Raw genomic sequence first — 27,519 nt, forward strand, 5'->3', positions numbered from 1 at the left:
GCAACTTGTAGTGTTTGTGACACATGGAAATAAGAACAAACTAATTTTGACAATTTAGTGCCAATTCTTCCTAAAATAAAGTGTAACCTCTGTTTTAATTTTAATATCTGACATGTCCTCTGTCTGGGGACTAAAGAGTTGCCAACTCTTGTGATTTTGTCATGAGTCTTGTGATATTTGGTGATTGTTTTCAGAGTCCCAGCTCCTGGAGACATGTGATTGAATTACAATGTCAGCTATTATTCAAATAAAAAGTAAGTGACCTCACATTATCCTTATCAATAGAAGTTGGCATCTCATTAGTGCTTGATCCAGGTCTTTTCCATTGCTGAGGGTTACAAATGGTTTATGGTCTGTTATCAGTGTAAATGAATCCAATCCACACAGATATTTGTAAAAGTTCTCACAGGGAAAAGGATGTGGTGAGTGTTAAGCAACAGGGGTTCAGAAAACAAATATGTCAGATATACAATAAAAATATAGCTTTGGGGCTAGCAAAAACCAACCAAGGATTCCCCCCGATGCAGGGGAAACCTTGAGTGGTGCATAGCCAGCTATACATCTCTTGCTTCCCCTCACTTCCACGTAGGGAGTATGTTGAAGGTGGCGAGGTATGGCCAAGGAGTGGGACAGAGTGCACTGTACTCACCCAATCTTCGGCAGGCACAGCATCTGGCTGCAGCCAGCATAATTTAGAATAGCGCTTAGAGCAGCCACTTTGACACCCTAGAGCCACTTTGACCCCTAGAGATAATAGTAATAAATAGTGCTCCAACAGGCACAAAAAAAAAAGGCATGACCACAACATATGAACCAACCATAGGTGACAAAACACAAAAAAGAATGGCCTCAAGGGTATATGAAACTGCTTTTGTGGTGTTGTATAAGACCTATTTTACATCTTATACATAATAAACAGAATTTGCTATTAGGAAAGTTTGTTGATACACTAGAACAAATCACCTTTTCATTCTCTTTTTCCTATCTAACTATATATGGGCCTCATCACTTTAGTCTAGTTCCAGGCCAATGGTCCAGTGTGGTATTTTAGGTATCTAGTTTTGGTATAGTTTGGATATAACTATATAACAATATGGAATATAACAAACAGGAATGTTTGTTCTGTAGTGAGGGTTGAGATATATTTTGCATCTCACAGTGAATCTTAAGGGTAGATCCACAGCTGGTGTCAATTGTCATAGCTCCATTGAAAAAAGAAGAAGAGGAGGACTTGTGGCACCTTAGAGACTAACAAATTTATTAGAGCATAAGCTTTCGTGGACTACAGCCCAATACTCTGAAAGCTCCATTGAAGTAAATGGAATTATGGCAATTTACAGCACCCAAGGATCTTTCCCTTAATTTTCAATTTCAGATTTTCAGTTTTTTTCCTATGAAGCTGTATGCATTAATAGTAATTTTGCTTTCATTAATTAGGTCCCTTAAGGGTCCTGACCTGCTATACTTTTCTTAGGTCAAAGTTCCATCAAGTTCAATGGGAATTTGGCCTCATTTAACAACTACAAGATCAGGTTCTGGTTGAGCAAAGGATTAAGTCTATTGTTGCCGAAAAAAACCATTACCAGTAAAAGTATTTATTTGTTTAATTTCCAACTATTATTTGGCTCAGGCTGACAGGAAGCACTTTATATAGCAATACAGGCTGCCACATTAACATCTCCTTGGATATAATTATGTCAAATTTTGTTGAATAGTGCTAATGATATATAGGACTTTCTCAAATCTTACAAGAGTTTGGTGATTTAAAAAAATCTTTGAATTTTTGTTTCAAACTCTTTAGTATCCTTCAGTTATCTTTCTTGATGAGAGATAAGAGACAGATACTGATTTTCCCCCAGTGTCCTCATTTTCTGGTGTAAACTGGGTGTTATCTTCAAAAAAGTGTGGCCTAAAAGCTTTGTGGTCTATCAAGCTCTGACTGCATATTCTGAAGTGTATTCAAAATATTCTTAGTTACATTTGTTAAACTTTTAATTCTGCCAAGATTTGTTAAGTGAAGGGCAAATGATTCATGACCTACTGCAGGCTATATGTTATGTGAAGTTGCACTTACTCTTACCAGTTCAACATTTACCAGTCTTCTGTTGCAGAGAGGATGTTTGTAGAATAGACTTCTCGGTCCTATTTGACAACAGGAACTAAACACAGTATCCTACATTTTTATTGTCTCATTGGTTTGAATAGGATCAACTGAATTTTACACCCATTTAGAAAAAGTGTGGCTGTCCTTTGCATGAATTTCTCCACCCTCACTATATGGCTATCACCTTCCACTCCAAAGATGGTAATACTTCAATGGTACTGTATGCATAGAGTTTGTAAGGTGCGGTCATTTGGATTGAATGGTCCCATGTCTACACTGGAAAAACTAATCCCCAAATTCTCACTAGTTCTAACTTTTGATTCAGGTGATGTGATGTTAAAACTGGTCTACAAAGGGTACTGGTAGCTGGAAGGTTTTGCCACAAATTTAGTTAAATCTGCTGAAAAAACAGTCTAATTGGTTTAAAAAAAAAGTTCAAGATGCTGGAGTCTTGCATACATTGGCTCCCACCATATTCACCAGTTCAGCTGAACTAGTGTCAGATCTGATGGGAATTATTTTGATAAATTTCTCCAGTGCAGGCAAGGCTTTAGAGCCACAAACAGAAGTGGGCTAAAAATTCAAAGTCTGGATCTGAACCTCTCCCAAGCACAGGGTTGTTCAGATGTGGGGACAAATCATCCTAAAGACTAAGTATGGTGGCTGAGAAGCTCAGATTCAGAACAGAATTTCTCAAAATTTTAGATGTTTGGATCCATGGTCTGGACTCACAACTTCAGCATAAAATATTGTAACAAATCAGTTGCAATTTAGGAAATCTCCCATGGGAGTTGGGGCTGCCTAATGTATGCTGCATGCCAAAGCTGCTGAGAACTTCAGGGAGGCAATGGGAACAGAACTCATCTCCTTCTGCTGCAAAAATAGTACTTAAGCTAAAGGCAAGTTCCCTTTTGTAGTCAGCATTGCAGGACAGTATGGTATGGCAGGAGCTCCTAATCCCATCCTGCCAAGTAGCACTGTACAAACACACACATGTGCTTGCCAGTTCAGTAGTGTTATGATTGGTACAACCTCAAGTGCTCAAAAATCATGTGCTCCACCAATCTTGACTATGGTTTAAAAAGAATGAGATTTTAAAGCATAGTACATATGGGTACTTTTTATTTGGTTGTGGGGCTGTTATCGTGCTCTCAGGTTGTGTTTCGAAGCTATTCTCTGGCTAGAAATTTACCTCTTTTTAATAAAAACTGAGGTTATCACATAATCACTTCAGTTCAGGAGCTGCAGCTTTATGAAAGCCACCAAATACTGTGAAACTCAAAATAAAATTGTGAGCACTAGGATGCACTTCAGGACTCAGCCCATGTAATTTATAGCGCTGCTGATTTTCATTATGCAGCATAATTGTTAGATATTATTATATAACATTTATATTGCATTGGCACCTACAGCATTAACAAATTCTGGTGTGTGTAAAGAGGAGAGTAGTGAGTAGGCATGGGGAGGTGATTTTACCCCTATATACAGCACTGGTGAGGACCACAGTATACAAATCTGGTGCCCACGTTTTTAAAAGGATGCTGAAAAAATGGAAAGGTGCAGAGAAGAGCCACCAAAACGATCCAAGAGCTGGAGAAAATGCCTTATAGCAAAAGACCTGAAGAGCTTAGCCGATCCAAAAGACCACAGCGCACAACGAGAAAATACCGGGCCCACAGGGGCTCGCTAATCCAGCGGCAGGAATCAGGACAAGAACCAGGGGCTGGGAGCTCAAGCCGGACACATGCAACATTAGGTATAAAATAACAGTGAAGGGGAGTCACCACTGAAGCGAACTGCGAGCTTCTCCACCTCTTGCTGGCTGCAGAGCCAGGCTAGCTGGCCGCCCAGCTGGAAGATTCGCGTTGGCCAAACCCTGCAGGGTTGAGCGGGCGCAGCCTGCGCCGCCGCCCACGAGGTCAGACTCCGAGAGCAGCTGGTCCCCGCCGCCGCAGGCCGCAAGGGGGAGCCGGGTCTGCGCAGGGGCGGCCGGCCGGCTCCGGGCTGCTGGGCACAGGCTCAGACACATTCCGCAGCGCTCCCCGCGGTGCGCGCCCCAAGGGCCGCGCGCCACCCGCCGGGGCCTAAGCAGCAAGAGGGAGCGCGCGGCGGACACGCGCAGCAGTAGGAAGATGGTTGTGAGTATTGTAGGCTGGGGGTCTCCCCAGAGAGACACCGCGGGGGAGGGGCTACTTGGCCGCGCGCCAATGGGGGGTCTGGTTTGTCACCACCCCCTCTTAGGCTCCCCCCCCGCCCCGGTGCGTTCCTCCTCCCCTCTGCGCGCTGACGTCGTCGCGTCTCGTTCTCTCGGCGGCTGGAAGCGGCGGCGGCAGGTGACGGTGGCTCGGGCGGCTGTTTGCTCGTCGCTCAGCGGTGAAGGCACGGAGCAGCGCGAGCCGGGCCCGCGGGTGAGTCCGTGACGCCGCCGCGTTCTAGATCCCGCCGCTCGGGCGCTTGCGCGCGCCCGCGGGGGGAGAGTCGGGGGGTTCCGCTCACCCACCCCGCGGGCTCCTCACAGCGGCTCCCACTGGGGCCTCCCCGCCCCGGGGGCTGGGGCGGATGCCGGGGCCGCCGTGCGGGGCCCTGGACAAAAGGCCACAGAGCCCCCGGGGTGGGGCGGGTGGTAACTGCCTACGGAGAAGCAGGAGCCCGCCCGCCCCTCACTCGGAGCGGGGCCCGCACCGCTTTGCCGGGTAGGAGCGGGGCGGGCAAAGCCCCTGGCAACCACCCACCCGGGGGAATCGGCTGCGTTGTTTGGCAACTGCGTAACCCCTCGGTCACGTGACGCCGGTGTCCTTCCCCCTCCCCCCTGGAACTGTGCTAATTTATCCCCCTCGCCCCCTTCCGAGCTCAGCCCACGGGTGGGGGCGGGGGCAGCGCATCGGGGAAACTTGACCCCGCTGAACATTTTATTTAAAAAAAAAATCGTAAACCATCAAACTCGCAGTAAATTTATAATTTATCCACGAGCTTTGAAAACCCTCTGGGGAGGGGACCTGTGTCTCCTGACAGGTGGGAAGCCCAGGGTGGGGTGTGATGTAACTAGGCTTGGGATAAATTTTTTGTTGTTGTTTTATGATTTGCACGGATAATACCCATGTCTATTTTTCTGCATATTTTATTGATTTAAATTTTCATGGTTGTGGGAAATTATAGGTAGTCAGACGGGTTCAGACAATTGTTTAGTGACAGTAGACACTGAGATTCAAGAAGTTATGTTTTTATAACTTAAAACACAAATTGTCAACATCACATGTCAAAACATAAAACCTAAATGTTCTCAAATCAAGCTCTAAGAAGGTCTCAAGGAGCATTTTTCTCGTTTTGTCTCTGTAAATTTCAGTTATCACGGATGGAACTATTTTTCATGGGTTTATGTGTATGGTGAAATTGATGTTTACCAACATTTACTGATAAAAATCTTACTTCCAAGCTTAGATATAAGTAATATCCAGACATTTGAGAAATAGCTGATCATCTTTCATCCGAATCTTGCATTCATGTGTCTTTTGATGACTTCACACAGGATTATTTTGCTTTGTTTTAGGTATTTGTAGTGTTTTCCACAGTTTCTTCTGTGGTTGGGTATTTTGAACAGTTAGTGGAGGCAGAATTGACTTGTAAATATTAAAATATATCTAAGTTTCAATACTCTAGACCAGAGGTCCTCAAACAGTGGGGCGTGCCCCCATAGGGAGGCACGGAGGAATGTTGGGGGGGAGGGGAGAAGGGAGAGGGCATGGCTGCTCCTCAGAGCAAAGGGACTGCCTAAGTATGAAGTATTAATTTTTAATATCTTTTAAATAATGCTGTGCAGTATTTTGTCTATCCTGTTTTCAAAATGTCATCTCTGTAGCTTGTAACTTCCATTATTGTAATAAAAAACTGAGCTAGGAAATTATATCAAAATGCTTAAGGTACTTTAGGAGGTCTAAAAAGGGGGCACCCAAAAACTTTTAGTGAAAATGCTTTTTTTGGTAACTAATAGTTTGGGCCCTGGGATTTCCTTGCATTGTTTTTAGCGAGTTTAAATGGAAGATGAAAATAGATCTGTGGCCCAGTTTTTGGTACAAAGAACAGATGACACAGCTTCTCCACTGAAACTAATAGACTACTAGGAATATCTGGTAAATATAATTTTTATCTAAGAGCAACAGATAGTAACCTGTATTGGCATGATCTAATAAATTGAAAGTGTTTTTAGTTCACAATAAAAACGATAAAATGTTTACTCTTTGACTGAATCTCATGGTAATCTTCCTATTTTGCGGACTGTAAATGTTGTAGTTTATTTGCTTGTCTGCTAAAACAAATTCCAGACTATTTAGTAATCGTTAGGAGGAATAAGGTACAGTATTTATTTTTGTGTTTCTCAAATTTGATATCTTAAAGGAAATATTGCAATCAAATACAAGTTTGAAAACAAAAGCACAGATGCAGCAGTCAAGTGTTGACAGTTTGTTTAAAACTGGTCTTTGGAACTGCTCTCGGTCAAAATGAGAGTAAATCTGACTTTTATTTACTGATAATTTTGCAGCAATTTACTCTACTATCTGTTGGACAGAACTAAATTGCTAACAATTACAGTAGTCGTAAGAAATAAAAAATGCTACTCTGACTTTATTGATATGGTGCAGAATCTGTGCTGAAGGAAGGAAGGAAATTGTGCCCGTTTTTTAACAAATATGTAAATCAATTGATGAAATATTGTTTAACTTGCATCTTCAAATTATGCAGCATCAATTTAGCTGTAATCGAACGGTCAGTTAACAAGATGGAACTGCAGAATTTTCAAAGCGTACAGGAACAATTGACTTCTAGAATTGGTGGTAGAAAGCCAACTTAACAGAATCATACTCTTTCTCTGCTGTGCATTTTAATCAAAGTTATAAAGGTGTTGCTGTATCCAGCACCTGTCTTTACGCAGCAGTGGTAATTTGGGGCCCGAACCTGCTTCCACGGACATCACTGGCAAAATTCCTGTTGGAGTTAATGAATATTATATTGTTTTAGTTATGAATGGTGAATCAAAGTTTAGATATATTAGAAATAAGTCCATAGTAGGACTATTAAATTTGGCAGTTGTTTATCCTTTATTAGAAATAATCTTCAACTATGTTAAGGGCCGTTCTAAAGAGGACTGTGTTCAATTGTTCTCCATGTTCACTGAAGGTAGGATAAGAAGTAACGGGCTTAATCTGCAACAAGGCAGAGTTAGATTAGATATTAGGGAAAACTTTCTACCTATAAAGGCAGTTAAGATCTGGAATAGGCTTCCAAGGGAGGTTATGGAAACCTCATCATTGGAGGTTTTCATGAACAGGTTGGACAGTCACCTGTCAGGGTGGTCTAGGTTTACTTTGGTCCTGCCTGAGTACAGGGGGCTAGACTTGATCACTTCTTGAGGACCCTTCCAGCTCGACGTTCCTATGATCCTGTGAAATTGAAACTTCTGTAACGCATCTGTCCTAACTGGGCTTAGAATTCAGGTTCCAGTTGTAGCAGAATAAGAGGAGGAAAACTTTTATTTTTAACATCTCTTCACCAGTTTTGTTAAAAATGTTTGACCATTTTATACTAATTTTTTTCCCAGTGATACAGTAGTGAATGGATATATCTGCTAACTAAACATCAGCCCTTTTTATTAACTGATCATGGAATGCATAAAAGGACTCTATCAACTTGAAATCTAATCACATCATTTATATATCTATATCTATTTATAGATATAGATATATAAAATCTTTCTAATCACTAATATAGATATATTTTAAATCTTTCCCACTGCTTTGCATTCACGCAAACATGGGAAAGATGGTTATATGGGGGAGACAGTGAAATTGTCTGTCACAGTGTGCTGTCAAATGCACAAAGAAGACAAACTAATTTCAGTTATAGTAATATCATGTGTTAATTGTAGCAATGGCAGGTAACAAATTTTCAGACGGAAGTATAATTTTCATTTTTTAAGTTGGAGTATCTTAAAAAAATTCTGCAATTTTTGTAACTGCTTCATGAGTATTAAGCAGAGGCACTATTCAGACAGGGGTTTGTTTGACTTCTTTTGAGTCAGGGAGCCTAATGAAAAATTCTAAAATTGGCTTTTGGTAGAGCCAGCTGTATTTACAGAAGAAAAGTTTATATGTATCTTAAATTACATTTATTGACAAGTTATTGAATGAGGATTTCATATCTTTTTAAGCATACAGGGGCAATCTTAAATCTTAATTTTATGAATTAATGTCTTAATTGCATTAATTATTTCAGAGTACTCTGTGTAGTGGTACAGTACTCGCAAGGTTGGCAGTACTGTTTAATACAAGGCTTTAAACATCCACTAGCCTTTGGCAAGCAGGAAGCTTTCGTGCTATCTGCTTTTGCAAAATATAAGCTTCTATCTGGAAATAAGCTTCTATCTGGCCCTTATGACTGTGAAGATCACCTTCCAAATATGAACAAAGTAGAAACTGAAAGCTCTGTCTTCCTAAATCCGCAGATTTTTAGTTCCTCTATTGCTGTTCAGAACTCCAAAGCAGCATCCAAGCAAAAACTGACCAGAGCATTCCCGGTCTTCACTGCTGTTAGATTTCAGAGTAGCAGCCGTGTTAGTCTGTATCCGCAAAAAGAAGAACAGGAGGACTTGTGGCACCTTAGAGACTAACAAATTTATTAGAGCATAAGCTTTCGTGGACTACAGCCCACTTCTTCGGATGCATATAGAATGGAATGCATCCGAAGAAGTGGGCTGTAGTCCACGAAAGCTTATGCTCTAATAAATTTGTTAGTCTCTAAGGTGCCACAAGTACTGCTGTTAGAGAGTACTCTGTGGGCAGCAGTTAAACTGACAAGAATAATCAATTTTCTTCTGTTTCAATTTGGGAAAAGCTCTGAGCAGTAGAGGAGGGTGCCAAAATCAGATGCAGGGTGGGATGATGGTTTTGTTGGGAGAACCCCACCATCACTCTTGCAACAACCAGACGGGCTTTGAAGGATGCAGGAGACACCTGCTAGCCAGACACTTCAAAAGATGGAACCCCTGAGTATAGACTATGGACATCAGTTTGGTAGAAATCCCAGCACCTTTCACTTTCACAGCAGCTGGTGTGGGATGTGGCTGTCAGCTGGATGTTGCTCCTGGCCATTGGAGCTGCTCCTCTAGTTTAATAAATAATTTGGCTGTTAGGTGTTGAATAAATGTTTCAGCCCCTGTGTGTGAGATGATTGGTGAATGAAATGAGGTTTTATGTGTGTAATGGGAGAGTTGGGTGTGGTACAGGTGGGGAAGAGAATGTTAGGTGCATAGGGTGAGAAATTACTTTAAAACATACAGAAATTCAGAGCAGGGCAGTTTGGGGAAGGGTGCAGGTTTCAGCCCAGGGATCTTTCATCCTGGCTAGGTAATTTTTTCAAGTCTTGCTTAATGTAGAAATAACAGTTTAATGAAATGTAGAAGTTTCCTGAAGTCAGTTTCTGAAGTAATTCATTTTAAAGGTACAGAGCAGTTAAAAAGCTGCTTTACCTTAACCTTATAATTATATCCCTGATGAGATTTTTTTTTTTTTTTTTTTTTTAGGGATAATTACACTCCCAGAGCATACTCTTTTGAAAAGGACTCATTCAGAATTGAAAGACCTGACTTATTTTCCTTCTCCCCACTCCACAGTTAATTAATTTGGGTTATGATGTGTATCATCACCTCTGACAGTGGATTCGGAAAAGGGTTAGACAAAAAGCTTCTTTAAATGAGATGCAGCAGCCGTAATTCAATGCCAGCTTCTGAAAGGTGATAGATCAACACCACACCCAGGGCCTTGAGCTTTGTTACAACTGACTCTTTGGTCACAGTAAACCCAATATCTTGTCTGTTGGGCTGCTTAAGGAGGAGCTGAAATTTTAACACTGTTGCAGCTCTTCTTTTTGGAAGCTAATGGGTGGAGGAGGTGGGGGGATGACCAGAGACACTGAAAACAACCTTTGCCTTTAAAAGGGTGTGAGGACATATGTTGAGGCCTGTTGATCTTGGCAATATTCCTTAGGAATAATTTCTAAAATGTCCCATACTCAGCTGTAGCCAGATAATAACTTTAGTATGGCCGTTTATTACTCAGACACGTTAACTAAAAAGTCATCTAAACATTTACAGTCTGCTGTTATCAATGATGTATGTTCTACAATTATGCTAAGTATTCAGCTCTCTCTCGGGGACCTATCACTTTTTAACTTCACTCTGCTGCATACATATGAGTCAGATCTGGGCACTAAAATTTCACTGAAATAGCTCTTTTCTTGAGTGAATGGAAACATATGACACTTCCTCACGTTCACTTTAAAATGAACCTCAGATGTAATACATGATGCAGAGGAGGAATGTATAACTCATAGGCATAGGTAAGGCAACGGTTTAGTCAGGGTATTTTTAGTAAAAGTCATGGAGAGGTCATGGGCAATAAACAAAAATTCACAGCCCGCAACCTATCCATGACTTTTACTAAAAATACCGATGATTAAATTTGGGAGAGGGCAACCAAGGCCAGCGGCACCAGCTGCCGGGGCCAGCGGACCACAGCTGCTCCGGCTGGTCAGCTGAGGACTGCTGCCCGAGGCCATGGCTGCTTTGGCCGGCCGGGAACCACTGTTGCTCCAGCCGGCTGGCCAGGGACCAGTGCCCAGAACTGCGGCTGCTCCAGCCAGCTGCCCGGGGACCGCTGCCGTGACTGCCGGAGCAGCGGCTGATGTGGCTGTCCCGGGGGCCAGCTGCTTTGGCACCGCTGAGGTCAGCCACACTGGCCCCTGCGGAAGTCCCGGAGGTTGCAAAAAGTCACGGAATCCATGACTTCCACGAGCTCTGTGACAGACACGGAGCCCTACTCATAGGACTGGTAATGCTTTAGAGCACGAGTAAGGCTGTGTATATGCTGCCACTTTCAGCGCTAAAACTTTTGTCGTTCAGGGGTGTGAAAAAACACATCCCTGAGCAACAAAAGTTTTAGCGCTGAAAAGCGCCAGTATAGACAGTGTGATAAAGCTACCACTGCTCGTTCTGGGTTTTTTTTATCTCCGGGAGAGCTCTCCCCTGGCGATAGTGTGTCTATATTGCCCACATTACATCACTGCCGTGGCCGCGCTGTAACATGGGTAGTGTAGCCATACCCTAAGAGTTATCAACTATTTCCATATTTCATCTCCCTTTTTTAATAGTAAGACCTCTCTTGATCCCGGTTAGGGCATGGGAACAATGTGATCTTGACACCTTGGTATCATTTTGTGACCTCGGGGGGGGGTTGCAGATCCCTGCTTTAGAGTTATTAGAGTCACTGCTTCAGTTCCAGCTTTTATCATTAGTAAGACAGTTATTACCATCTGATGGCTATTTGCAATGTGTGATTTGTTCAGCAGAAACTAGACTGACACTAATTCATGTCACACAAGCCAAAGTATATCATGACTGGCATTAACTGGTACCCTTGGCACTTTGAAGGAGGCATTTGACTAAATGGTTATGGAAACTGAATTACCTTCTCATCCTCTCTCACAAAATGCATACATGCAATTTATTATGAATGAATCCCAAAACATTTTATGAATGTTAAAGCCCCTCTGCCTTCCCAAACTCCCTGAGTTTAAGAAGGGACTTGTGATTGAGCACACAACTTCCTAGAATTATGCAATGTGTCGAAAGGCTTGGGAAGTAGAGAGAGTACTATTAGGTATGAACATAGTTGCTCTTGTTTCTCCACTGCTTGCCAGTACATAGGAAGCAGCAGTCTTAAGAATCACTGTTCACCCGCAGTTACCTACTTCTTGTATACCAATGCAATTGCCTTTATAAATACCTTAGAAAGTGAGGTAGGTTTGTTGAAGTTTGATATCATAAAAGTGGATGACAAAATGCAGGCAGAAATTGGGGATTTTAAAACAAGACAACCACCTGTTTGAAAACTGTATTTCTAGATGTTGAAAATATCCTGCATAAAATGGTAAAAGAGGGTGGTATTCTTCTGTTTGCTGGAATGAGACCATAACACTGTATTTTGTTTGCTATTAGACTGCTAAATGAAAGGGAACTCTGTTCAGTGTTGCTCTAATAATGATGTTTTCTTTTCCTCAACTTGCAGAGAAGTTGAAACGCTAGTAGTGTTCCCTTGTGCAGAGCAGAAGAATGAGCCAACAGTGGAAAAGAGTACATTATATTCTGATTGGATACATTTGAAGAGGATAATTTTAGTCTTGTGGCATGCTTCAGCAGGAACCATACTAAAAAAGAAGTAAGCTCAACATCATTGTTTTATTATGTTAATTGACTTGCATTTATCAGTTATTTAAAGAGATACTGAGTTGAGGTTCAAAATCTGGCCTTTACCATTATTAACAAAAATAATTATCTACTTGGATAAATCCAGTTTCTCTCTTTGAAGGGACCCACAATGCCTGAAGGCTTTTTATCTAGATCTCCTGCATCACCTGTTCCAAATTTTGAGTGCTAATGAGGACTGTTCCAGACATACAATTTCACACATTCTTTGGCTGTATGTATGATTTAATGATAATACATTCCTATAAAAATAGGGGATAATAGGGACAGATGTCTGGCAGAAGTGTGGGTTGGGTCCATCTTAAGTGGTTTATTGCATTTCAACATGCATTGTTTAATGTGGTTCAAATGCCCAGTGTTCTTTGAGCATTCTTTTCACACCTGAATTTTTGGTCCAAATGTTTCAGATAGTTCATTTCAAAGACTGCTTTTAAAAAGAAAACTATGTATATTTTAGGCTGCTTTTTGCAACAGTGGTAAGAAACATAATTTTTCCTGTTTATCAGCCATTTAAAAAAGTGAAAATAGAGCTTAAGCAATTAAACATAAAGGCAGTCCTACAGATTGACCCCAATTAGTTGTTGATCAAACTTCAAAATAAAAAAAATTACCATTGGGCTAAGAACAAACATGGGAAATTTCAGCCCAGAGTAAGCTATCCTTTACTTATATGAGCACCTGAAAGTAAGCTTGGAATGAAAGTGCCTTCTGAACCATAACTTGACCATTGCTACTGTGGTCTCTAAATATTTTTTTCTCCTTTTGAAGTGCCATTTACTAATTTTAAAAACAAATATTTTTTGTTTGTCCTACTGGATCTGATTAATCAAGTAAACCCATAAAACATGATTATTTAAGAAAAAACATTAATGATAGGATCTTCTAAAAATGACATGTGTAGATGGCGTTGGTTTTATTGAATTTAAATGTTCTGGGGCCTAATTTGTGCATATGCAACTCCAGTTGACCTCAGCTGTTATAGGAACCAAGAAGCTGATTGGGCCTCTGGAGAAATGGATTAAACCTTCAGCCTTGTTAATTTAAAAAACAGGTTTTTATCCCTCTAAGTTATGGAATAACAGTGCTTGTTTGAATTTTGAGATAAGATTGTCGTGCCCTAGCTACCTGAAATCATTCCCCCCCAAATAATTGTCTTCCTCTTTTAGCTCAAGCCAAGTGAATAAGCAAAAAGTCCTAGATAAGCCAGTTCCACACTCGCAAGTCAAGAAACAGAATTTGATTAGTTTGGCAATCTCTTCTAGAGATTACACACATCTGTGTAAACTAGGAATGTCTCAGTTTCTCTCCTGAGAGCCAGCATTCCAAGACCGAAGGCAAATCTAGCTTCCCCCCCACTCCACCCCACATGCTTTCACATGGCAAGTTGGAAGTAACATAGGTTTAATGTTAGCTATAAATTAACTCATTTGAACCATTGATCAGAGTTTCTAAGTGCTAATGCTTTTTGCATTGCTATTACTAAATAGTGGGAACTTTGAATCTCCTGCCATTAGAGGTTACCAGTAAGTGCAATTTGTGGCACCAGAATTTGTGATTTTCCAATACCAGCTGCATTCATGCTTAGCGTTTGGCAGTCTCAGCTTTCTCTGAGGTGTTAATCAGGTGTGATATGAAACTTGTATAGAAAATTATTTATAAACAAAGGATGTTTAACTTCCTCCACTCCTCTAAAGAGAGGACAATTTTAAAAAGAGCATTCAGAAGGGAGTCTCTTGTAAAACTAGTAGGGAAATAAGAATCTTTACCTAACAGTCTTTCTGGACAGTAATACACCATTATGGAAGCTGCTGTTCCTGCTCTCCTCTTCAACTGTTGGCATATGGTAATCAGTAAAGGGTTTTTCTTTCAATTACTTCCCTGGGAAATACCAGCTTCATTACATACTGTGGGTATTCTGAGAAATCAGTAGCTTGTGTCCCTCTGTAATAAACTCTCAAGCACAAACACTAACTTGAATCTAAACAAATTCTATTCCAAAACATAACTTCAAAAGTCTGAGAAAGCTACAAAGCAAGCTAATTGGAGGAAAATCTGTAACACAACTGGTATAGTATCTTCTCAGATCATTCTAGGGTGAATCACTCAATTTGGCATATATTACTGTGCAGAAAGACAATTGCCAGATGGTAATTCTATTTCTGCATTTTGGCATGGCAATTCAGACACTATTACAAAGATTCCATTAATCTTTCCTCTTAGTTATTGATCTTGCCTAAGGGAGGGGGAAATTCTCAGATAAGAAACTGACATATAGGTGGGCACAGTTATCCACATGATCTCCTAAGTGCTCAAGTTGTGGTGCTTTTAGCACGCATAAATTGATGACCAGGAAGTGGTTTGAAGAGATTAGTGTCTGTCATTCAGAAGAAAATTATGACAATAGTACCCAACTATGTTACCTAGCAGATAGGGAATGCACTAAAATAAAAGGCCTGAGATGCTGCTACATACCTAATCCTTTTAAAATCCTTATCTGTGTCTGAGTTCCTCAGGGATTGCACATCCTCTGGGGAACAAGAGAGTTTCTTGGTTCCTGAAGGAGCCGAGTCCCAGGTAGTTTGATAAATTTCCTCAAGATAAACAATCTTGCTGTATTAGGAGGAAGATCGTGTCGAATTAGGATTCTCCCAAAGAGAGCACTTGAGATTCCACAACAGAATGAACAGGAAAGATCCCTTTATTAGTGTTCTCACCAATATTATTTTAACCCTTCAGGTAGTTTTTTTGGACTCATGGAAGCTATATGAAGGACCCTATCTAAAACTAGAAAGAGAGGTTTGATCTTCAGATTTGTATTGTCATGTAGCCTGCTTTGTGTCCTTAGTTCCCTTTTTCCTTTGAATTCTGTAGGGGATAAATAATGCCTAACAGTCTTTAGGCCTTTAACAGTTCTTTCCCCTTCTAACCTCACACAGCTTTCAAACTGGGTTCTCTCCACCTTCCCCCCCTGAAAATTCCTTAACATTAACTTTCTGAAATTTTCAAACCTTTGGGGTGTTTGGTTCTGAAAAAGAAACATTGCTCCAAGAGAGAGAGGGTCTGGTAGGCAGCAGTCTGTATATTGTAAAGAGGACTAGTATCAACCCTGAGGCAGCTAATACCTTGTTCGGAGGAGGGAAGATATTTTAAAGAACAGTTTTACTTTGAGAACACCTACCAAAGATGGTAGGCTGGAGAGGCAAAGTAGAAACCCACCCACTTGGGAAGGGAGGGTGGTACCTCAGGCAAGAAGGAGCTGGAATGGTATCTGTTGCAAGCCTAAATCTAGAGTTAATATGGTTGCCAACACGTGTCACTGCTAGCTACAGCCGTGTCTGGTAGGAATTATGATGCAGGTTCTCTCTGAGCACTCTACAACACTGGCTCTCAGCCAGAGGTACGCATACCCGGGGGGGTATGTAGAGGTCTTCCAGGGGGTACATCAACTCATCTAGATATTTACCTAGTTTTACACTAGGCTACATTAAAAAGCACTAGCGAAGTCAGTACTACCTAAAATTTCATATAGACAATGATTTGTTTATACTGCTCTATATACTATACATTGAAATTTAAGTACAATATTTATATTCCAATTGATTTATTTTATAATTATATGATAAAAATGAGAAAGGAAGCAATTTTTAAGTAATGGTGTGTTGTGACACTTGTATTTTTATGTCTTTTGTAAGCGAGTAGTTTTTAAAGTGAGGTGTAATTTGGGATTATGCAAGACAAATCAGACTCTTGAAAGGGTTGGGGTACAGAAGTCTGAAAAGGTTGAAAGCCACTGCTCTACAACACTCACCATTCATCACAAGTTACTTCTTTTGCCTGGGTGCCTAGCTGACTCTTGAGGGCTATTAGATGAGAGGAAGGAAGGAAGGAAAGTCCCTCATGAGAACATCCCATAGAGTGCTGTGGGGGTGGGAGAAGGCTACTGAATAGGTATTTCCATCTTCTATACTCCTGAGTTGATGCTCACGAGCATTATTAAGACAAGCCCTATAAGTTGCTTCATGTAGGTGCCTACAGGCAGAGCACTTCTTGAGGATTTTCTGGCATGAAAGCAAGATTTACAAACTTTCAGCTTCTGTTCATTTCTTGAAGAGGCCTACAAACAGCTGGCTGACTGAATGCACTCAAGCAGAGTATGCACGAAAGAAAATTCCTTATTGATTAGCTAACACCCTGCCTGGGAGCACAGAAGGAACTGCAAACCAATTAGTCTGAACTGGCATACTAAAACTGAAATAGACAACAAGGTTGGGATGCTGAACTTGGTATTTGGAAGCCATTGTTTTTGTTAATGTCCCTGAACTAGGGAACAGAATGCTATAATCTTTCCTAAAGATATGCACCTATAAAACTTAAATATTTTAAAATGTTCAGTTTGTTTCATATCTGATTGTCCGAAAGTTTAACTTCATGGAAAGCTTTTCTTTCTTCTGTGGTTAGTATTGTCTTAGGTGAGTTAAGGTACTGATTTGGCTTAATACTTATAACCTGACTTAAATCTATTTCTGATTCTTTGTAGGATGGCTGGCTGTGGTGAAATTGATCACTCGATCAACATGCTTCCCACTAATAGGAAGACAAATGAGTCATGTTCCAATACAACACCTTCCCTGACAGTCCCTGAATGTGCTATCTGTCTGCAAACGTGTGTCCACCCAGTGAGTCTGCCTTGTAAACATGTTTTCTGCTATCTGTGTGTGAAGGGAGCTTCCTGGCTTGGAAAACGATGTGCACTGTGTCGGCAAGAGATTCCTGAGGACTTTCTTGACAAGCCAACCTTACTATCGCCAGAGGAACTCAAAGTGGCGAGCAGAGGCAATGGGGAATATGCTTGGTACTATGAAGGTAGAAATGGTTGGTGGCAATATGATGAACGTACCAGTAGGGAGCTGGAAGATGCCTTTTCCAAAGGTAAAAAGAGTACTGAAATGTTAATTGCTGGGTTTTTGTATGTAGCAGATCTCGAAAACATGGTTCAGTATAGGAGAAATGAGCATGGACGTCGCAGGAAAATAAAACGGGACATAATAGATATACCAAAGAAGGGAGTGGCCGGGCTTAGGTTGGACTGTGATTCTAACACTGTCAATCTAGGAAGAGAGAGCTCTGCTGATGGCGCAGACAGTACATCGGCTCTGGGGGCTGCTGCTGCGCAGCCTCTAGCATCCGTTTCTGCTAGACCCCTAACTTCACTAGATGGTCAGCTGACGAGTCCTGCAACGCCATCACCTGATGCAAGCACTTCTTTAGAGAACTCTTTTGCCCACTTACAAATAAACGGAGACGACATGGCTGAAAGAAGTCATAGGGGAGAGGGAGAGGAAGACCATGAGTCATCGTCTTCTGGTAGGGTGCCAGCCCCTGATACCTCCGTTGAGGAAACCGAATCGGATGATAGCAGCGATAGTGAGGATGTGTATGCTCAACTTCAGCAACACACGTCCTCTGCCCAGCAAAGACACTTGAATGCGAATGCAAACCAATCAGTAATAGAGAGACCAGTGGCAGGGGGTGGGGCAGTAAGCACCAGTGTAAGATCTAGAAGGCCTGATGGACAGTGCACGGTAACTGAAGTTTAAATTTAGAGCCATGTGTTTTAAAAACTCAGTCCAGTATCTGTAAATTTTCTGTCCATGCTGGCATTGCACTCAAACCTAGCAGTGTATTTGAAGCGGGGGGGGGGGGGTGTGTGTGTGTGTGTGTGTGTGACAGATTTGGCCTGTTAACTTAAATTCTCAACATGTCTCAGCTGGAAGACTCTTTAAATGTAAGAAACTGGGGTGTCTTGTTAATGGTTTGAAAGCTACTTAGCAATACCCAGTTTTCTTGAAAATGTCTTTTGTGTTTATTTTGTAGCATTTTACCCCGTGGAGATACTCAGTCCCTTTTTGGCCAATGTATATCCACTGTACAACTCAGATTGTCTTCATTATCTGACTGTTGCATTAAGTGTCTTACTACTTTCTGCATGGATTGATATATGAAAAGAACACTAAAGCAATGTGGGAACAGACAAGATGTTGGGTATGAGCAGGATGCTTAATTTAATGTGAGAAAATATATGTGAGTTTGGAGTTAAGATGTGTTTTATTAGACAAAGAAATCATTTTATCGTCATGCAATGGAAATGTAAAAATGCTATTAACTTTTGTTGAAAATTCTTATCTGTACACACTTCATGGCATTTTCATTGGCTTTGCTGTCTAGTCCTTGTAGTTTTGTTTTTGAGGTCTTTGTTGATCTGTCTTGTTTTTGTTACAAAATTTATAATTTAATAAAAACTACACTTTAACAATCTGTGGTGTCTTTGCATTTTGATTGAATTGTACCAAGGGGCACTTAGACAAAGGTATCATGAAGCAGGCATGCTATGCTGCCAAAGAGGGAGTTTTGGGTTGGCTTTGAGGGATCTTGAAATTCTCACTTCCCAGACCAGGTTATCATGTAGTGTGCTGACTGGTATGAGCACATCCTTCTGGCTGACTGAATGTTAACTGTGGTGTCAGAAGCCATGCATTCTGATTTCAAGGCTGCTCAGTTTATTTTGCTGTTGTGATGGAGAAGTAAAGGATTGCAGGAGAAAACCACAGGTGATCTATACATGTTACATCCAGTAGTGGAGCAAGTATGTTTATCTGGATGTATTTCATCTTAGACAAGCAGCTAGTTTAAATGTTTGGCCCTGGTTGTGGCAAAGCTAAGGTATGCAAATATTAGGGAATACATTTCCACTTGTTTATATACCATTAGAAATCTAATTCTATGCTCTCAAAGGGTGGGGCATGCTTCTGAGGTTTTCGTAGATCTGGTCTACACTATAGAGTTAGGTCGACGCAAGGCAGCTTACATCAACCTAACTATGGACGTATCTACACTTAAATTTCGCTTTCGCTGACATAATTGACTCTTAGGCCAACTTAATAACTCCTCCTCCACAAGCAGCTAAGAGTCAAGATCAATGTAGTTATGTTGACACAGTGTCAGTGTAGAAACTGTGTTGCTTATGTTGACTGTTACTGGCTTTCAGGAGCTGTCCCACAATGCCCCACACTGATAGTGCAATCCATACAAGCACTCCTGGTGAGGACGTGCACCGCTGACACGAGCAAAGTGTAGACCCACACAAAGTTTTTTTTTTTTTTTTTTTTTTTTTTCTTCTGCTGATAATAGCCCACCTTAATTGATTAGTCTTGTTATTGTTGGTATGGCAACACCCATTTTTTCGTGTTCTCTGTGTGTATATCTTCCTATTGTATTTTCCACTGCATGCGTCCGATGAAGTGGGTTTTACCCCACGAAAGCTTATGCCGAAATAAATTTTTTTAGTCTCTAAAGTGCCACAAGTACTCCTCGTTCTTTATGCAATGTACTGTAATTACTCTGGCGGCTTTATATCAATGTAAGTTAGGTTAACATAATTTTGTAGTGTAGACATGGCCTTAGTGGGAGATGTGGCTCTACTGCTGGCCTCAGTGTCAAAAGACAGGATAAGCCTTTTCCCACTATGGCTTCAGAAAAGCTTACAATAGTTCGAGCTGACTTGAGCTCGTAAGTACTGCATTTGCTTTTAATTTTCAAAATTCATTAAGAAACCACTTCAGTTAATTCAATCCAGTCTTTGGTCGGAGGGAAAGGACAGGGCCATATTTGCAATAAAAATGTACAAACTAAGACATTATAAGAAAGCATCTATTAACATGTCTCAGCTTCTTAATGTAAGTCATTGGAAAACAACACTTCATATACAGTTATGATAGCAATATGATACCTGAATTGTACAGAAATTGGGTACAACACTTAAAATCCTCAGCTGAAAGGTGTGGTTTTTATTCTCTAGGACTTCAGTTCTTTGAATGTAATGAGGTCCATTCTGATTTAGAATTTTTCCGTAAGATTGAAGCCCACATATTCAAATCCTCCTGTTTTTCTGTAAGCCCTAATTGAAGTGCACACCTGTGAGGGAAAGAAATCCAAAGACCATGCAAGTCTCTATTGCATTGTCTGGCTTCTGTTTAGGAAACTGAAGTAGAACATGAAACAAAGGAGAAATTGACCTCCCGTAGAAACTAATTTGCCTTACATTCTTCTCCATACCAAAAATTGATGGATATGATTAAAATTATTATCTGAGCACACCGGTGAGTTGTTTCCAGAGACTGACAGAAGAGGCAGGAATTGCAAAAGGACACCTGTGGCGGAGTGGGCTGGGGAAGATGTGTATTTCTCCCCCCTTCCCCCAATTTGGGCACCACATGGCACAAAACAAGGTTCCTTGAGTCTATTCTTTTAAGGGTTATGATCTGGAGTTTTGTCAGAGGAGACAGTAAGGAGGTTTAATTTTTTCGTTGGCTTATCAACTGATCCATTTTTAATTAAGGTTGATGAAGGGGGTGCTCTGTGACTCTTGGGCCAATTGCCTGGAGGCATGACTGGACAAGGGATTGAAAGAGTCTCTCTGGGTAGTGTCCGTTGACTCCTTAGACACTTTTGAGGAGCGATGGGCGCTATCCAGAGTGTTCTCTGGTCAGTGTCCCCTTCTGTATCCCTGATTTTTAACTGGTGACTCCTGTTTCTGTTTATTTGTCCTAAGAAGTCATTTGTGACCTGGGCTCAGTGGTTCCTCCCCTGCAGTCGAGGGGGTGGATTTCCTGGCTACCACAACAAGTACCCTTTTGGAGGAAGGCTATTTTTCTTGCCAATTTTAGCTAAGCTGCAGCCACAATGCATCACTCTTATCTCTGGCTGAGTGAATTAAGAGATTTCCACCTTGTAAGGAAAGATTGGAAAGATGCACACATGGCAATTTAGAAGGGGAGGGAGGGGAAGGACTACAACTTCTGTATGACATTGCTAACCTTAAATTTTGTGTGGGAAAGTAAATCAGAAGGGAAGCTTGGGCTATGGGAAAGACTTGTGATACCTAAGATGGTGGCTGTTACAATTCAGGACAACTGTGCCTGTGTTTCCTCTCAATGGTTCTTTGAGGGCACCCACTCTAGCTTCCTGGCTCCCATCACCTCTTTTGGACAGAGACCTGTGTTTCTCTTCCTACTGACCAGGAATTTTCCAGGCTGTACTGTTCTCAGCCTATATTGTGATATTCCCAGCAAGCCACATGAGACCACCAGCTGCACTTTGCTTTCTTGCCAGAGGCTACGAACAGCATACTGACCTGCAGTTGTAAGTTATCACATAGCTCTTTATAAAAAAGCACATTTATTCTTAAGGTGAAAGTATTCTAGAAACATATTAAAAACCATAAAAGAACCCACATGCATGCTAAAAAGCTTACCAGAGGCCACCCCAACTTCACACTCAGGCTCTGGTAGGTGTCACTCCTTCAAAACCCACAACCGTGTTTCCCCGTGGTTACAAATTCATAACGATCTCAGGTTCAGAATCACCTGAGGGCAGTATTCCTTCTTGCCCACTTTTACAAGCCTACCCAGTGAAGCATCAAGCACTTAGTTGTCCTTCTCTGCTGGCTGTTTAGATACATCCCAAGGGAAGAGGGTAGAGAAATACCAAAATCTACATTGACAAAGGGCCTTAGGTGTGTGACGGGTTGGGTCACAGAAACCCCTTTGGGACTGCCACCTGATGTGCCTAGACTACCTCTGAGCCCATTTTCCCTGCCAGCTTGGGACTTCAGTACCTTGTGTTGTTTGAGCCAGACACACTTGCCTGCTGCAAACACAGATCCAAGTCTGAACCACATCCTCCACAAGCTGCAGGCTTAACTGAAAACCGCTTAAGAAGTGCTCCTGTCACCAGCACTCTCATACCCAGCTCCCAATGGGGTCCAAACCCCAAATAAATCCATTTTATCCTGTATGAAGCGTATACAGGGTAAACTCATAAATTGTCTGCCCTCTATAACACTGATAGAGAGATATGCACAGCTGTTTTCCCTCTCAGGTATTAATAGTTACTCTGGGTTAATAAGTTGAAAGTGATTTTATTAAATACAAAAAGTAGGATTTAAGTGGTTCCAAGTAATAACAGAACAAAGTAAATTACCAAACAAAATAAAAGAAAACACACAAGTCTAAGCCTAACACAGTAGGAAACTAAATACAGATAAATCTCACCCTTAGAGATGTTCCAATAAGCTTCTTTGACAGACTAGCCTCCTCCTAGTCTGGGTCCAGCAATCACTCACACACCCTGTAGTTAATGTCCTTTGTTCCGGTTTCTTTCAGGCATCCTTTGGGGGGGGAGGCTATCACTTGAGCTAGCTGAAGACAAAATAGAGGGGTTTCCAGGGGCTTAAAAAGACATTTTCTTGTGGGTGTGACACACACACACCCCAGTTCCAGCCCCGTGTGTGTGCAGGGAACAGAGAGGGTTACAGCCTGGATTGGGGTTACAGGGGTTCTGCTCAGGGGTTCTGACCCCTCCTGATGGGTCCGAGCCCTTTGGGCAGTGGGGCAGTTTGGGGGAGTCTCTGCACTCCAGGCTGAGCGCTGGCCCCCCTGAATTCATCCCCTGCTTGCCCACAGGCGGCAAAGAGCCAGAGGCTTCTGCCTAGGCTGACATCCCCACACACCTCTGTTCTTCCCTGGGGCCCGCCCGCTTCCCCTCACGCACCCCAGAGCAGCGAGAGAGCTGCCAGCTCCATTCACCTGTCTCCTTCCCCTTCCTCGCCCGAGGCCCCCCTTGCTCCTCCGGCCGCGCTGCCATGCTGCGCCTCCCCTCGCTCCTCCAGCCGTGCTGTGCTGCCCCGGCGGGCCCCCCCACCGATGGCTCCTCCGGCTGTGCCACCCCCTTCCCCCCCAGGGCTCCCCTGGCCGTGCCACCCCCTCCCCATGGCTCCTCTGGCTGTGCTGCTTCTCCTTGCCTGCAGGAGCCCAGCGCCGGCCCGGCAGGCCAAGCTTCAGAGCAGAGCGTGGGCCCCGCCCACTGGCGCCATCGTAACACCTAAGTAAGGCGCCGCTTTTGGAAAATGTACTGAGGGGAAGCGGCTGCTTCCTCTGCACCCCCCCCTAGCTACGCTACTGACGACACCACATTCTCAGGAAAGCTCAGATGTGGATTGGCATCTTTCAAAATCCATTGTCAGCTTGAGTGTTTCTTGATTGGGCACTTACTGAGAATAGTCTTTTCTCAAGAAGCTGACCAAATACTTCATTGAGGCTACTTAAAATCAAACAAGTACATAGCCAATATTCATAACTTTGAATACAAAAATGATACATGCATACAAATAGGATGATATATTTAGTAGATCATAACCTTTTCAGAGATGTTACATGGCATATCTAGCATAAAACATATTCCAGTTATGTCATATTTACACTCAAAGCATATTTCTATAAAGCATTATGGGGTGCAAAGTCACAAGGTGTTTTAATGTCTGATTGTTAGGGGCCCTGCTGCCCAGTGGATCCTCAGGAATCCAGGCTCCTCGTACTGTGCATGAGGAGAGTTAGGTGTCTAAGGAAGGGCTCCTCAGAAGCTGAGTGAGGAGCTTCCTAAGCTAGCCAGGTGTGCAATACAGAGGAAAGAGATCTTAGGGCCAAGAATCGCCAAGGTATTTAGGCCCCAGACTGACAGGCCAGAGATAGGGCACTTCAGCAGCTTGGGATTCTCAGCAAGAACCTGCTCCTAGAGTTAGGCACTTAAGCCAGGTCAGCACCTTAGGTAGCCCATGCCTTTTCTTAGGAAAAGCAAAAGCGAGCCCTCCTACAGCCTATTAGTAGGGTACTACTCACCTGGCTGGGGAACACCCTGGGGTCAAATCACTGCTCTATCTGGAGGGGAACACAGGTCTCCCAAATCCCTGGGGTGTGCCCTCACCACCAAGCTATTGGCTAGGTTAGTTGGGCTTTCTCAAGCTCATCTGTTAGTGCTATTCCATTGTTTATAAATAACTATTCATTGGAGCAAGGATGTGCACCTGCGTACCCTAACCACTAGACTCTCTCTGGCTTTATGTATGTATAGTGCAAAAATTTCAACAGGAGAGCATGGAAGGGACCCAGCCCCACCTGGTGATTAGGGCATTCACCTCTGAGAGGGGAGACCTGTGTTCAGGTCTCTGTTTCAAAACAGGCAGACAGGAGAACTCAAACCACTGCGTAGTATGGGACACAGCCACCGACCCCAGGGCCCCTTTTGTGTGAGGTCCCATAGGTGCACTGTGAGACCTCCTACAATGACAGGCAGGGAAAGACCTAGCCTGAGAAACTTGCTAGGGATCGGAGTAGCTGGTTAGGAGTGGGGCAGCAACAGGCCTTGGGTGGCTTTGTGCCTGTGTACCAGCAGAAAGGTAAGCCCCTGTTGGGTTAGGCAGCAGCTGAATAGTGGCTTTGAGAATGTCAGTGGCCCTTAAACGTTGGGCCTTAGGCATCTATGTAGCTTTGTGAATCTAGCCCAAAGTGAATTTTACAGTCTGCGATAAATTCAAAGAGCATGAAGGTGCCTATTGGCTCTTTTCGTATAGCAGAGCAATACAGCTTCCCATGAGTGAAGCCCAGAGCCACAAAGCAACTTGCATCTGAAGACTTGCATCTGAAGAAGTGAGGTTCTTACCCACGAAAGCTTATGCTCCCAATACTTCTGTTAGTCTCAAAGGTGCCACAGGACCCTCTGCTGCTTTTTACAGATTCAGACTAACACGGCTACCCCTCTGATACTTAAAGCAACTTAGGCATTGCAATGCTGTGTCAAACCTGACAGGCACAGGGGGGGAAAAAATCACTAGACTCCACAAAGCCTTAGTAGGTGCCCAGTCTTCTTGGACAATGAATGGGGAGAGATATGTGCCTAAGAATGTGATCCACAAAAGTCACTTTCCTACCTAAACTAGCCAAGAACTGATAATGATGCCAGAGGTATTTCCTAAGCACCACTCCCATCTGGATGATAGAGAGAAGGGATTTGAACAGGCATCTCCTGCCTCTCAGAAAAACCTGCCAAAGAGTGAGCTATGGGATAGTCTGATTGAGGTGACCTTCTCTCGATATGTCCTCTTGACACCGTTCTACTTTAGATAAATGATTAGTCATTGGAGCGGGGGGACTGGACCCTCAGGCTTCCACCTCCCTAACCACAAGGTTATAGAGGCATTCTCACTCTTCTCTGGCCTCTCTCTCAATGACCCTTTTATTTATCCTAAGTGTAACAGCTTCAACAGTAGACCTTGCGGGAGCACACTGCCCTCCCCCATCAGACTGTCCCATAGCCCCCTACGTAGGTCACTCTCCTGAAATGTAGGATTTGAACTGGAGCCTGCACCCCTCACCCCCTCCTGTACACACCCCAACAACCTGCCCAAGCCCTGAGCCCCCTCCTGGACCCAAACGCCCTCCCAGCGCCCACACTCCAAACTCCCTCCTGCATCCCAACCCCCTGCCCCAGCCGAGCCAGCTCCCACAGCCCACACCCCAACCCTCTCCTGCACCCCCAGCCCCTGCCCCAGCCGAGCTCCCTCCCACAGCCCACACCCCCAATCCCCTGCCTCAGCCCTGAGCCCCATCCCACACCCTAACTGCCTCCTGCACCCAAATTGCTGGCCCAGCCCTGAGTTCCCTCATGCACCCAAACTCCCTTCCAGACCCCACATCCCAACCCCCCCGCCCCAGCCCTGAGCCCCCTCCCAGAGCCTCCACGCCACAACCCCTCCTACACCCCTGCTCCAGGCTTAGCCCCCTCCCCCACTCCAAACTCCTCGGTCCCACCCCCCAGCCCAGAGCCCGCATCCCCTCCCACACCTCAACCCACTGCCGCAGCCCAGTAAAAGTGAGGGAGGGTGGGGGAGAGCAAGCAACGGAGGGAGAGGGGATGGAGTGAGTGGGGAAGGGGGCCTGAGAGAAGGGGCAGGGCCTCAAGCAGGGGGTGGGGCAAAGGTGTTTGGGTTTGTGTGTATAACTCAGGAACAGGTCCTCTATAACACACAACACTCAGCTATATTTATAGTGACAACAATCTTAAGTTTACGACTGAAGACTAAGATCTAAACCAGGGGTGGCCAACCTGTGGCTCTGGAGCCACATGCGGCTCTTCCGAGGTTAATATGCGGCTCCTTACTTAGGCACTGATTCTGGGGCTGGAGCTATAGATGCTAACTTTCCAATTTGCTGGGGGGTGCTCACTGCTCAATCCCCTGCTCTGCCCCCACTCCACCCCTTCCCCCAAGGCCCCTGCCCCTTCCCCTTGCATGCCCTCCCTCCTCCCCGCTCCCTCCCCATAGCCTCCTGTGCACGTGAAACAGCTGATTGCAGTGGGCAGGGGGGAGTAGGCGCTGATCAGCGGGGCTGCCAGGAGACGCTGGGGAGCAGATGGGGGGCTGCTGACATATTACTGTGGCTCTTTGGCAATGTACATTGGTAAATTCTGGCTCCTACTCAGGCTCAGGTTGGCCACCCCTGATGTAAGCGATAGTATACAAGGATAGCAGTTGGGGACAGAAATGATTACATATAAAATTATATGTGAAGAAGCGTGTTACACATTTTAACTTAATTTTAACAGGCCAAAACGCTTGTCTAAAGCAGTTTCTCACCATGTCGTTAACCAATGTGGCTAGGATCCTACTTTCATGGATGCAAAAAAACACTGTCTTTTTTACTTCCTCAGTGAAGGATAACATGGTGTCCTTTTTGCCTTCTAGTTATATACCCAAAGTTCATTGTCTTTGCACCCTAAAGACAGAACAACCCCCTGTGGTTTAGTCTCTGGTGCATTCCCATTCCTGTTTACTCCGTATGCAGATTTAGCTTCCAGTGTGTGGGCTTACAATGCTTATAGCCAACAGACAGACAGGTGAATCAATGTCCTTTGTCTGACCCAAATCTGTTTGTCAGCTCTACCTTGCACACAGATTTCAGTATATATACACAGTTCTTTAAATATCATCCATACTTACATCTAACAACGATTAGGAAGATGAGTATGACATAAGCTTTTATAAGATACCTTATATTCTTTATAAATACTATGAAAGCAGCATGTTAGGTGTAATGAGTTTGGCAGGCCAGATAAGGGTTGCTGTTACAGAACAGTGAATATTTCACCAGTTGGCACTGAGGGGGATCTTAGTGTCACCCAAAGGTCACCCTTCTTCATGTCAGGTGGCGGGGGG

At 43.3% G+C, this 27,519-nt stretch overlaps 1 protein-coding gene across 6 annotated transcripts; it reads left to right on the plus strand.

The window, feature by feature from the left end:
• Positions 1–4,062: 4,062 nt before the first annotated feature.
• RNF146 (ring finger protein 146) lies at positions 4,063–18,731 on the plus strand. Of its 6 annotated transcripts, none has more exons than XM_042848036.2 (4): positions 4,105–4,512; positions 6,127–6,231; positions 12,220–12,369; positions 16,954–18,731. In XM_042848036.2, the coding sequence occupies exon 4, from the start codon at positions 16,955–16,957 to the stop codon at positions 18,011–18,013; it is 1,059 nt and encodes a 352-aa protein (XP_042703970.1). In that variant the 5' UTR covers positions 4,105–4,512; positions 6,127–6,231; positions 12,220–12,369; position 16,954; the 3' UTR covers positions 18,014–18,731. The 6 variants fall into 6 exon arrangements, with proteins under 6 accessions (XP_065444608.1, XP_005280271.1, XP_042703970.1 ...); XM_065588535.1 differs by lacking the exon at positions 4,105–4,512 and adding an exon at positions 4,587–4,797; XM_065588536.1 differs by lacking the exon at positions 6,127–6,231 and having other exon boundaries at positions 4,063–4,242.
• Positions 18,732–27,519: the final 8,788 nt, after the last annotated feature.

The sequence above is a fragment of the Chrysemys picta genome, chromosome 3 (genome assembly GCF_011386835.1).
Source record: "Chrysemys picta bellii isolate R12L10 chromosome 3, ASM1138683v2, whole genome shotgun sequence".
NCBI classification, from domain to species: Eukaryota; Metazoa; Chordata; order Testudines; family Emydidae; genus Chrysemys; species Chrysemys picta.

Excerpts from the sequence above, each read along its gene's own strand:
- RNF146 (XM_065588534.1), top strand. The coding sequence starts at position 4,664 with ATGCCGGGGCCGCCGTGCGGGGCCCTGGACAAAAGGCCACAGAGCCCC. Across the intron at positions 4,798-12,219 it reads GGCCCGCACCGCTTTGCCGG|AGAAGTTGAAACGCTAGTAG; the intron begins GTAGGAGCGGGG and ends CTCAACTTGCAG. Across the intron at positions 12,370-16,953 it reads GGAACCATACTAAAAAAGAA|GATGGCTGGCTGTGGTGAAA; the intron begins GTAAGCTCAACA and ends GATTCTTTGTAG.